At 44.0% G+C, this 13,176-nt stretch overlaps 1 protein-coding gene across 1 annotated transcript in view; it reads left to right on the top strand.

Moving 5' to 3' along the window:
* DYSF (dysferlin) overlaps nucleotides 1-13,176 on the top strand; it is a 412,280-nt gene that overhangs the window by 364,739 nt on the left and 34,365 nt on the right. Inside the window, exons 45-49 of the mRNA XM_082264486.1 lie at nucleotides 3,507-3,662; nucleotides 7,356-7,447; nucleotides 7,560-7,730; nucleotides 11,710-11,852; nucleotides 12,575-12,714. Of these exons, the coding sequence (XP_082120612.1) occupies nucleotides 3,507-3,662; nucleotides 7,356-7,447; nucleotides 7,560-7,730; nucleotides 11,710-11,852; nucleotides 12,575-12,714 (702 nt within the window). The remainder of the gene's footprint in view (nucleotides 1-3,506; nucleotides 3,663-7,355; nucleotides 7,448-7,559; nucleotides 7,731-11,709; nucleotides 11,853-12,574; nucleotides 12,715-13,176) is intronic.

Below are 13,176 nucleotides of genomic sequence, written 5' to 3'. Positions count from 1 at the left end.
CTATGTAACTATGTAAGTTAAAGCAGTCTTGGGACTTCTATTAGTGTCTGGTTAAAGCTTGTAGGAGGAGTTTTCATTCTCCCACGATTGTCCTATGAGAATGCAGGACCTCTGACCCTCTGTCTGGACAGAGTTGATTGGCCCTGTGCTGATCACATGCATATAACAAGCATTCTTTACTGCATATACAGACTGATTTTACTGTTGTGGGTTTAGTAAAACTTTAAGTCAATTTTAGTGCAAACATACACACTATTATACCCAATGTTTGGTAAAGTATAAATCAAGTAAATAGATCAAGTAAATAGATACCAGACATATCAAGTTTTAATATTCCGCACGCCTGTCAAAGTCTAAAAAACCGTGGCACATAAAATTGTCCATAGGAAATGCTTTAAAGTGTTACTAAACTGAGGAGCCTGCATTTACTATATCTGGTCTCCCACCGTACACAGAACATGGATATGCCATTATTTTAGTAAATATTAACTGTTAAATACCTTTTTTCATTAGCAGTATATAGCAGTCTTGTGACTTCTTTCAGTGTCTGTTTAAAGATTATAGGAGGAGTTTTCATTCTCCTCTGACACTCTGTCTGGACAGTGCTGATTGGCCCTGTGCTGATCACATGCACCCTCCCAAGGAAAAAAAAACTCTCTAGCAATACACACCAAACTGAGCATGTGCAGCCTGTCCATTGGCTCTGTAAATATCAGGAAATATATTGGAGTCAGTGGAAGAAGGAGGTGATCAGAGAAGACAGGATCGAACAGCAGCAACACTTTAATATTAGTTTTAACATTTAAACACATTTTTCTGGGTGCGTCACAATGTAAATCCAACGTAAACGCTCCAAAGTAAAAAATTCCACTTTAGCCCTTTTCACAAGGAGTAGACTGCTGCTGAGCAGGTCGGATAACAGGTCTGTGTCTGCTCCACTTATGCAGAGCGAACACTGACACAGCCCGCCATCCTCTATGGGCGTTTGGATGTTTGGATGTAAACGGACCGCCTGTCCGTTTCCACCCAACTGCCATTCCATCTGATCTGCTGGATGGAAGGGGAACGGATGTCCATCCCCCTTTTTTTTTTGGAGGATGGGAGTGGATGTCAGTGGGTATAAATGGACACATATCCATTTACACCTGCTGATCCATAGAGAGCAGACCCAATCAGGACATCTGCATGAAAAGGTCCTAAGTTGCAAAGGAAATCATGGAAGTAACTGGAGAAGGGAACTCTGCAAATATCAGCATTCTAGGAGAGTGCCCATGATGTCAAGAAATAAAAGAACACTTATTTTATCAATGTATTAATACCATCCTAGTAGTTTACAATCACAAATCTACAAAAACTAAGATGCAGACTTGTCTGCGGCCCTCTCTAAGTTGCCTACCCTTGGCCTAAAGCTGATTTTACAGGCTGGTTTAAATGTATTCTTCCTCTCCTCCCTTCCCAGCAACAGAGTCACTGTGTAACTCCTTTTCTTCTTCCCCACACTTTTGGTAGAACTAAGGGCAAAACTTTTATTTTTTTTTCATTTTGGATAGCGCAGTGGCTCTCAACTCCGGGCCGCTGGACCCACTAACAGGCCAGGTTTGCAAGATAACTGAAATACATCACAGGTGATATATTTTGCTGCTCAGTGATTGCAGTATTCTAGTCTGCATCTCCCCAAGGTGATACTTAAAATCTGGCCTGTTAGTGGGCCCTGAGGACCGGAGTTGAAAATTACTGGGATAGAGGGTTATAAGCATACCTCCCAACTTTTTGAGATAGGAATGAGGGACATCTATGTAGTAGGGATCGACCGATATCGTTTTTTCATTGCTGATACCGATATTTTGGTCATCGCGTATCGGTATCGGCCAATATGGGCCGATATTTTCGTACATTTAAAAAAATATATATTTTTTTATTTTTTACTTGACAGGTACTCTTGTGGGTGGGATCTGGGGGTCTAAAAGACCCCAAACCCCTCCTCTGTACTTAAAAGCATTCAAAACGCCAAGTTTGGCTGTTTTGAATGCTGTCATTTTTTTTAATCTGGCGCAGAGTACCGGAAGTGATGTCATTACCTCACTTCTGGGTTTTTGCATGGAGACCCGATCAGAGCCGAATGCGGCTTTGATCGGATCTTCGGCGGCCGTGCAGGCTGGTTGCCCGGCTCTCCCGGTGGGATGGGAGACCAGAGTGAGCCGCGGAGGGGGGGGAACATCCCCTCCTACTCCTTGTAATGACAGCCGAGCAGCTTCTCAGCCGTAACGGTTGTCATTACAAGACAGCGGACAGTCGGCTATGGACGCCGGTACCGGGGTGATGCCTCTAGCTACAGGCTTCACTCTGGTACAAGCACTTTCTGAAATATCGGCAATATCGGTCACCTTAGTTGCCGATGCCGATATATCGGGGAAAGTGCATAAAGAACTGGAAAAGCACAGGCAGCGTACTGGAAAAGTCACCAGGTGATATCCTGTGGTGAAATGGCATGATACAGTGTAACCTGTTAGGATCACAACTTGGTGTCATGTCATTTGGTGTATTTACATTTTTGAATTTGCCGTCTGTTTCACCCCCCTGCGTCGCAACGTTCGCAGGGAAGGGAACCAGAAGGCAAGTGCCGGCATCGGCCGAGCACACAGCGAAAGGACAGCAGGAGGATGGTTGGAGGGCAGCGGGGGAGGACAGCAGGGGATTGCAGGGAAGGTGAGTAAGATTCTGCGGTAATCCCGAGTGTGTCTCGGGGTTACTGCTTTTGGTACTGAAAATTAACCCCAAGCCACACTAAGGAATACCACTAGGGAGGTTAAGTGATTTAAAGTGCTCCACAAATTCTGTCCAAAAATGTGATCTGTGCTCCACATTCACAGTGTTGTGTTGAAAACATTGTGCCTGTGCAAGGTATTAGCAACCCCATGCTGTGATCCTGCTTGCCCCTACTAGGTAAGGACTCACCAGAAGCTTATGACCCTTAAGAATATAATGGGTCAATAGGTGCTTGTGTAACCATGGGATTCCAACACTCTTTATCAAGTAACCAGGACCAGACTCCTTTACATCAGGCTCTTGCTCTCCGTAAACTCAAATATGGAGATAGAAAAATCGTAAAAACTGATTCATTGTGCAACAAGTATATATTATGTATTATTAAATATAAAAAGCATAGCCAGAGACCGAATAAACCTTTAGAATGTGACTGACATAATATGGTGCCTAACCAGCACCCAGTGTATCCAGGGATGCAACAATAACCAAGGAGCTATCGCTGTTCTGAAACCAGAAATCAACATTTGGATTGCAAGCATTTTCACAAGTTTGTGCATGCCTTTTTTTGTAACTCATCTCAATTAGTAGCGTATCAGACTGCTTCCAGAAAGGTCTAAACAGAGCTAAAACTTTGATTTTTAACTACCGAAAATAATAAAAAAAAAATTGTTTGGACAAGCTGCTGATTACTTAATCAAACTGTAAAAAAAATTACACTTTTTTTTTTTTTTAATTTTTAGGGATCCTTCAAAATATACACTCTTCCTGATGAACCGTCCGCCCAGTTGCCACCAAGACAGTTCCTCCAACTGCCAGCTAAAGGGTTACAAGAGTGCTTGGTCAGGGTCTACATTGTTCGCGCATTTGGCCTGCAACCAAAAGATTCCAATGGCAAGGTAAGCAGTGACACATTTTGCAGATGCTTATTTTTAAAGTAATTCTGAATGAAACAGGAACATTTATGACACATTTGCCCAGTTTCACTCCAAACTCCTACAATTCAATATCCTCCAATCATTGTACAAGTCTGTTCAGTCAGCTTCCAAAGGCGAACGGCTCAGGAATCCTGCTCTGGAGTTAGGAAGTCCTTCCTTATGATCTCTTAGAAGATTGTCACCACAGATGCCAGCTTGTCAAACTGAGGAGGAGTCCTGGACACCTTGACATTGTGGGGGTATCTTTTCTCCCGTTCAGTATTCTGCCGCTTTAGAAGATTTGGCTGTCCCTATTTTACTGGACAGCGCAAATGGAGGGTCAACCAAACAGGATTCAGCCTAGGTTTACACTAAATGTGAGTTTGAAATCGTGCAAGTTCAGCTGAACTCGCACAATTTCAAACCGGCATTTCAGTCCGACTTTGGGGGCAATTTGAGAGACATCTGTGTAGGTTCATGCACAGATGTCTATTGAAATTGCCCCGGAAGTCACCAAAAGTAGTGCAGGAGCTACTTTTGGGAATCGTTACTGGCAATATGCTCTGATTTGACGTGGGATTTGACATGTCAAATCGGCCCGATGTAAATGGGGGCTCAATCAGACAATGCCACAGCAGTGGTCTACATGAACCAAAAGGGAGGATCCAGAAGTCTTGCCATGACAAGGGAGGTAGTATAGATTCTGTCCAGGGCAGAAATTCATATTACAGCCTTGTCCACCGTTTACAACCCAGGCATGGAAAATTGGCAAGCAGACTTCCTCAGCCAGCAGTGGAATGGTGTTTACATTCAGAGTTATTTCAAGACAGTCACAAGTGGGAGATGCCAGATGTGGATATCCTGGCCTCCAGGTTCAGCAACAAACTGGATAGGCTCGTCTTCAGGTGCAGAGATCCCTTGGCAAAAGTAGTGGATGATCTATATGGACTCAGCAAATCAGCACAATCTGAGGTACATGCTTCCATCCCTGAAACTCCCTCCTTGTTTGCTCTGATCGGGATGAAAGACATTCCAGTGATTCTCAAAACTCTGGATTGGCCCAGACGCATGTGGTCTTCCACATCAACCGGATCTTCTGTCCCAGGGACCGGTTCACAATCCTGCTGCAGAGTTTCTGGCTTTAAAGGCATGCCCATTAAAGCCCAGGTATTGAGGGAAATCATAGGAAGATGACTCCTACGATGCTGAAGTTAGCAGCAAGGTCTACTATAACACATGGAAGGCATACTTCACTTTCATCCCGGAAAGTTTGCTGTGGGAGAAATCGTGGACTTTCTGCATAAGTGTCTGGATCAGCATTTTGCTCTAAGTACCATCAAGGATCAGATCTTAGAACTTTAAATCTTGTTTTAGAGACTGCTAGCTTTAAGCAGGTTGTCTTTCATATGGCTACCCTTACGCTGTCACCTGTGACTTGGTGGGATCTGAATTTGGTTCGCAAAGGTTTAGAAAATGTTTTTTAAACCTATCAGGCATATTCCTTTTTCCACTATCACAGGGTTACATTTCTTGTTTTCATCATCTCTGCGAGGTGTGTGTCCGAGCTGATGGCTTGGGGTCAAATCACTAAGAGTTAAATAACGGCAAATAAAATGTGGTAAAGCACAGCATGCAGTAAATCACTGCATGCGGTAAATCAGTTGTGAAAGTGCACTAAGAATTTACTGTTAAATATCGAATGCGGTATTTGTTCGATTTAGCAGTAATTATCGTATTTTTTAATGTGCTAATGTTACTGTATTGAGCTGGTTGCTAAGGAGCGGACTGGGATTTGTCAAAAAACAGCCTGGGGTCGGGGGGACCCACACAGTTTCCTGGCAATGCTGGTTGCTAAGTAGTGAGCCGGGAAGCCGGACACCGTGTGCTTAACAACAGATGACTCATCAGCTGTCAGCAGGCTTCCCCGCTAACAGCTGATTGTAAAAATAAAAAAGACCAAAATGTAAAAAGTATTAAATAAAAACAGTGTACCCCCCCCCCCAGTCCATACCAGACCCTTATCTGGCCATGCAGCCTGACAGGTCAGGGAAGGGGGGTGGACGAGCGAGCACCCCCCCCCCGCCTCCTGAACCATACAAGGTCACATGCCCCCAACATGGGGGGGGGGTAGGTGCTTTGGGCCAGGACCATGTTGATGGGGACAAGGGCCTCATCCCCACAACCATGGCCAGTGGTTGTGGGGGTCTGCGGGCAGGGGGCTAATCAGAATCTGGAAGCCCCCAGATCCCAGCCCCCCCATGTGAATGCGTGTCGGGTACCTACTACCCCTACCCATTCACCATAAAAGTTATACAAATTAATAAAAGCACAGACAGTTTTTTTGACAATTCCTTTATTAAATAAAAAAAATAGTGTCCCCTGATGTAAATCCACCATCAATCACGCTGCCCGCCGGTCCCAAATAAAAAACAAAGATACTCCCGCCATCGATATTAGCTGGCTGCCTACTGCAGGCTCTGCCGTCTGACATTTCTCATATAGGTAAGGGGCATGGCCACCTGGCTATGTCACCTGGTGGTCCTGCCATGTGATGTCACTAACCTAGCATGCCCCCGTCCATGACGTCACAAGGGGGGCGGGAACCACCACCTGACATAGCTAGTTGGCCCCACCCTTACCTATATAAGAAATGTCAGATGGCCGAGCCTGCTGTAGGCAGCCAGCCTTCATTGATGGGGGGGAGTGTCTTTGTTTAGTTTTCTTTTTTGGGTCCGGCGGGCGGCATGATTGATGGTGGATTTACATCAGAGGACACTATTTTTTTATTTATTAATAAAGGAGTTGTCAAAAACTGTCTCTGTGCTTTTATTACTTAATAACACTTTTTTGGTGAATGGGTAGGGGTACCTGATACTCATTCACATGGGGGGGGCGGGATCTGGGAGCCCCTCCTTCCCCAAAGCACCCCCCCATGTTAATGGTAAGGGCATGTGGCCTGGTATGATTCGGGGGGGGGGGGCGCTCCCTCGTCCCCCCTTCCTTTCCTGGCCTGCCAGGCTGCATGCTCGGATAAGGGTCTGATATGGATTGGGGGGGGGGGCAGGGGCGTCATTTTTTTTATTTTTTTTGGCGTGGGGTTTACTTTAATATCCATACCAGACTCGAAGTGTTTTTTTCAGCATTTTTCATTGTCGGCATTCTTTTGTTTTACATTCATCTGTCAGCCGGGAAACCTGTCAGCTCCTTAACATCCAGCTATTCTTCACACAGAATTGGAATCGGTCAATAATTTTTCAACCGATACGAATTCAAATCGTTCCAAAAATTTGTAATTCGTTAGAAAATTTTTAAATGAAACAAAATAGAACAAAACTAAACGAAACAAATTCCGAAATGAATCAATGAAAATTAGTAACATAACGATTCTATCCAAAACCAAACAAATTCTTCTCATCTGCACATGTCCAATTTTCTTAGCACAAAAACAACTGAGAAAATCAGCCTCAGAGCCTCTACATAACTTCAACCAAGTAAATATTAAAAAAAAAAAAAAAAAAAAAAGATTTCCTTGGTAGAACGAAATAGAGGAAAGTCACATTTTTGGCCTGGGGGGGTCCTAATCATATTTGAGGCTGTGGGAAAAAGGGTGATAAAAGTGTCATATCCGTGGGTATGATATATGATCTCTCAAACCTATTTAAATCTGCTCCCTAGTGTGACCCCTACGTCAAGATTTCTGTCGGGAAGAAGTGTATAATCGATCAGGATAATTACATCGCCTGCACACTGGAGCCCGTGTTTGGAAAGTAAGTTCAATATGCTATATATTTGATTGGAACTCTAGACAAAAGGTTCTGGATGTCCCATATCATTGCTTTCTGTAAAAACATGGCTCCCATTTTCTTTTGTGTTTTGTAGGATGTTTGAAGTGACCTGCACCCTCCCGCTGGAGAAAGACCTGAAGGTCACCCTCTATGACTATGACGTGATGTCCAAAGACGAGAAGATCGGAGAGACAATCATTGACTTGGAGAACCGTTTTCTCTCCAAATACGGGGCTGGATGCGGCATACCTCAGTCTTACTGCATGTAAGTACACCAATGGCGCTTTTCCACTGCATGGAACCGAACGGTTCGGTTCGCTTTTGCGCTTTTCCACTGCATGGTACTGCATGGTACGATGTTGGAATGGTTTGGTACGGTACAGCGACGCTTTTCCACTGCATGGAACCGAACGGTACGGCTCGCTTTAACAGTACCACCTGGGTTGTGGTTCCAAGAGGGCCGTACCGGTACCATATCCCACAATCCTTTGCATGCAGCCTTGACTGTTTGTCACTACTAGCCATTGATTGATCAGAGAATCGTTGTTATCCCACCCACTTACTATTAGTGGAAAAGCAAACCGTACCACACCTTACCGAACCGTTCCAACACTGTACCATGCGGTACCATGCAGTGGAAAACCAAACCGAGCCAAGCAGGGCCGAGTGGAGCCGAGCCGGTACTTGCAGTGGAAAAGTGTCGCAATTCTACTAGTCTGAGCCTTGCAAGTGCAGCTTTATAAAGAAGACCTGTTTCTCAATTCGGGAGGTATTGCTGCAAATGTCCATGTAAGAGCAATAATTTGAGGGCCATAGTTTACAGTTAACTCTGAAATTGATAACCTTTAAAGGCTTTTAACCACTTGCATTTCCATGTCCTGTGTACTGTGGATGACCAGATATAGTGAATGCAGGCTCCTGGGTTTAGGAACACTTTGAGTGTACCTGCTTACTGTAACTGTTTCCAGAATTTATTTTCCTCCTTTTATGTTCTTTACTAACATACACAATTGGCTTCAATGATATTGTACGGATCTGTATGCTGCCTGTGTACATTGTATTAAATTTCCTAGTAAAGATGTTTTTTTTTTCTTAACGTGAAGAAAATTCACTTAATCACTTAAGCCCTGGAAGATTTTACCTCCTTCCTGACCAGGGCCTATTTTGCGATTCGGCACTGCGTGACTTTAATGGACAATTGCGCAGTCATGCGATGCTGTACCTAAACGAATTTGGCGTCCTTTTTTTCCCCACAAACAGAGCTTTCTTTTGGTGGTATTTGATCACCTGTGCGATTTTTTGATCATGCGCTATAAACAAAAAAAGAGCGTAAATTTTGCAAAAATAACAATATTTTTCACATTTTTTATATATAAAATTACCCCCAAAAAAATGTAAAAATCAAACTTTTTTAACATTTTCGGCCAATTTGTTTTATGCTACATATGTTTGGTAAGAAAAAAAATCGCAAAAAGCGTATTTTGATTGGTTTGCGCAAAAGTTATCGCGTTTACTAACAAAGGGAAAGATTTTTGTCATTTTTGTTGTTTTTTTTTTTAACGCATAATGGCGGCGATCTTTTGCGGTAATGCGACATTGCGGTGGACAGATCGGAGCCTTGACTGACATTTTTGACACTTTTTGGGTTACCAGTGACATTTCTACAGTAATCAGTGCTATAAATATGCACTGTTACTGTAAAATTACACTGGCAGTGAAGGGGTTAACTTTTTTGAGAGGGAGGGGCTATGTGTGTCCCTAGGGGCGTGATTCTAACTGTGATTGGCTGTGGCTTGAGATGTATGAACAGTGATCAGCGGTTCTACATAGTAGAACCGTATGATCATCATTCATACACCGGGGAGAATGACAGGCGGCTTGTTTACATTAGCCGCCTGCCTTTCTCCCTCTCCACCGACGATCGCGAGTGACCGGCGGACGATCGGGTCCGCCAGTCACACGCGCGGGGGGGTCCGTGACCGCACAGGAGCAGGAGCGCGCCTCCGGCGGCCCACGCTCGCTCCTGAGACCTACGTCGCTCTGCCTGTGAGGGGCTTACTGCCGCAGCAAATATACTGTGAGCAGTCGGCAAGTGGTTAAATGTATTTCTTCCTGAAAATTTGAATTTAATAAATAGCTACGCAACCACGATTTTATTTGCTGGAGTAATTTCTAGAGTAATTTCCAGCAAAAAAATTCAGATTTTAAAATATTTGGGAAAAATTAAAACTTTGCCCCGGTAAAATAAAACATTTTGAAATGTAAAAAAAACCTGGGTGTATTCCCCCTCTCCCGACATCCACCAGGCTTTTTGACAGGTGTCATCCTTGTGCGCAGCCTAGAACGCCACTGCTAGTATCCATACTTTGAGCTGGCTGACTCCCTGTCATCCTCGGTCTCTGTTTACCCAGTGATGCCTACAGCCTCACACTGATCACAGCTGCTCGGTCCCAGATGTTCCCTATCCATGCTGTTTCATGCTAACTTCAATGTAAGCGTGCTGCTTATTTTAATAAAGTGAGAGAATGTGTTGAGGCATTTATGGACTTTCATGGTACCGGGTACAAGCTTTACATTGTATAAAAAGTTTTTTATTCAAAAGTATATTTAAAAAATATATACATATTAGTCCAAAAACATCAGCACAAACATTTTTTTGTGTCTGTTTGCTCAATAAAAGTTAATTCACATATGGGATGACCAAAAGTCATATCCATTAACAATTGTGGTTGATGCCATCTGGATGCTGTACGCTCAACATGTTTCGCGGAATAAGATTCACTGCTTCTTCAGGAGCTTATAGCATACATAAAGGGAGCACAAATTGACATCAAAATGCTGAAATATAGAATGATAACCATATATGATTAAATAACACATGTATCATACATAATGTGGCTATAAATAAAAGTGGAGTGTGGTCCCAGTGCATGCCCTTACCCGGAGAGAGGCCACCCACAGAACACCAGGGGATACATGGAGAGCTCCCCATGTTCCAAAGCACCAACACCCCCCCATGTTGAGGGCATGTGGCCTGGTATGGCCCAGGTGGGGTGGGGCCGCTCGCTCGTCCCCTCCCCCTTCCTGCCCTACCGGGCTGAATGCTCGGATAAGGGTCTGGTATGGATTTTGGGGGGGCCCCACGCCGTTTTTTTGGCGTGGGGCTACACTCAAATTCCATACCAGACCTGAAGGGCCTGGTTTGGAACCTGGGGGGGACCCCCATGCAGTTTTTTTCCCATTTTTGGCGTGGAGTTCCCCCTCAAGATTCTCAAAGCGCAAGTCGCACCGCAAGTCGGATCATCCTGATCCGACTTGCGGTGCGCCTTCCATTCAAATCAATAGGCTCCCATAGGGAACCATTGATTTTGAATGGAGGCAGAAAAAACGCTGCTAGAAGCAACGTGGCCAAACTAGCAATAAAGCCAATGGAAAAAGCTACTGAAAGCACGTTTAACAGCTGCTTTTTCCCGGCGTCAGAACTAACTTTGCAGCACGTTTTTTCTAACGTCCCGTGTACATGGGGCCTAAGGGTGAAGAAACCTTTCCGTATTTGGAGATGAAATCTGTTTTCCTCTAGACGTAAAGAGTGCCCTCTTGTCCTCTGTGTTGACCTTAAAGTGAACAACTCAACACCAAGTTCACTATATGGACCCCTTATGTATTTATACATGTTGATCATATCCCCCCTAAATCTCCTCTTTTCAAGAGAGAATAAATTTGGTTCCTCTAATCTTTTCTCATAGCTGACCTCCTCCATGCCTCTTATCAGTTTGGTTGCCCTTCTCTGCACTTTCCCCAGTTCCCCGATATCCTTTTTAAGAACTGGTGCCCGAAACTGAACTGCATATTCCACATGAGGTCTTACTAATGATTTGTACAGGGTAAAAATTATATCTCTCTCTCTGAAGTCCATGTCTCTCCTAATATAAGAAAGGACTTTGCTTGCTTTGGAAACCGCAGCTTGGCATTGCATGCTATTATTAAGCTTATGATCTACCAGAACACCCAGATCCTTTTCCGCTATGGATACAATACACTCATTACCATACAATGAGAGAGCATAGATAACCAATAAGGACACGCTCATTGGTAAGTGAACATGCTTTGTGCAAGAGTTAAGAATGTCAAAATTAAATTTCTGAAGCAGGATTAGCAGCCTGGTTGCAAATGTTTAAATTTTGGGTTTCGGTGGTACGTTGTCCCTCCTATACATTAGTAACTTCTTGCTTCTTTCTTCTCAGATCAGGACCGAACAAGTGGAGGGACCAGTTACGACCGTCCCAGCTTCTTCATAACCTGGCCAGGCAGCGAATCTTAAAACCCCCTGTCTACAAAAACAACAAGATCATCTTCCGTGGTCAGGAGTACAGTCTGTTTGATCTCGGTGAGCTGCTGTATACACACCGACACATACATCAGTCTTAGCTTTAATAAGAGGACCTGTCATGATGGGGCACCCAAAAAATTCAGTCTTCATTATAAATGTTCCTTTATGATTCATATAGAGTAGAAATGAGTTAGAAACATCTGCGGAATGTTTTAATATATCTACCTGTAGTGGGGGCATTAGAGTGTAAGCTCTTCTGGTGCGGAGATAGAGGTGAATGTTTTAGTTGTCTCTGTACCAGGGGCGTAACTACAGGGGTTGCAGGGGTTGCAATCTCTACCGGGCCCCATGCTCCAGGGGGCCTGTGCGGCTCCCCTGTACACCTGGATAGGAGGGGCGGTGGGGGCAGCATGAAGAGAAATCACTGTCCTCCTTTTTCCTCCTGTAGCTGCAGCAGGAAAATTAGGAGATTGGTTCCTCTGTATGCTGCCCCTGCCACTCCTCCTATCTAGTTCACTTGTGTTCTGCTGTCCGGGGGGCCCTTCATGGTTTCTTGCACGGGGGCCCTGAAGGTTCTAATTACGCCTCTGCTCTGTACAGCACTGTGGAATATGTCAGAGGTATATAAACTTATAATAATAGTGAATCACTGTGGTGGGATATTAGAGTGTAAGCTCCTCTGGTGCAGAGATTGATGTAAATGGTTTGGAATGTCACGGTTTTATAAATAGAAAAAAAAAAATTGAATGTCACATTTGCTCATTTTCTCTCTCTGACAGATGACCGTAAATTCCCCAATTCACATTTGGGACCTCTTGAGGAGCGTCTGGCTCTGCACGTCCTGCGCACACAGGGCCTGGTCCATGAACACGTTGAAACACGATCGCTCTATAGCCCCATGCAGCCAGACATAGAACAGGTAAGAAATCTGTATTATACGCACTTTGACACAACACCACCTCAATGCACTAAGGCAGCACCCATGCATTGTAGTGTGACACAAAGCACCCTAATACACTGCGGCGTGTTCTATCACAAATGTTGTGAAACTCAATTTTTTAGGACATTTTGGTATATTGGCCGTCCATTATTTTCAGTGTGCTGGCCTAACATAACGCACATGTGTTGATTCACTGCAAAAATGTAAATGGGCCCAAAAGCTTCAGCTGTAGGTGGATATTGGTGGCCCTTTTTTAATACTCAGGCATGCCAGCAGAGGTCTCTCCTCCATTGTCTGCCTCTTGGAATTAAGTTTAATAAATAACTGGATATAAGACACGGTGCCCCCCTTCAGATTGTATCACTTACCTACACGTCTCACAATATATTTGGATTTTTTTATCCAAATAGCATTAGCTTTTTTTAAATTTACATTACCTGT

The sequence above is a fragment of the Pelophylax lessonae genome (genome assembly GCF_965119305.1).
Source record: "Pelophylax lessonae genome assembly, chromosome: 1".
NCBI classification, from domain to species: domain Eukaryota; kingdom Metazoa; phylum Chordata; class Amphibia; order Anura; family Ranidae; genus Pelophylax; species Pelophylax lessonae.
Note: the sequence above shows the minus strand (reverse complement) of the source record. Positions and strands in the feature narration are given on the sequence as shown.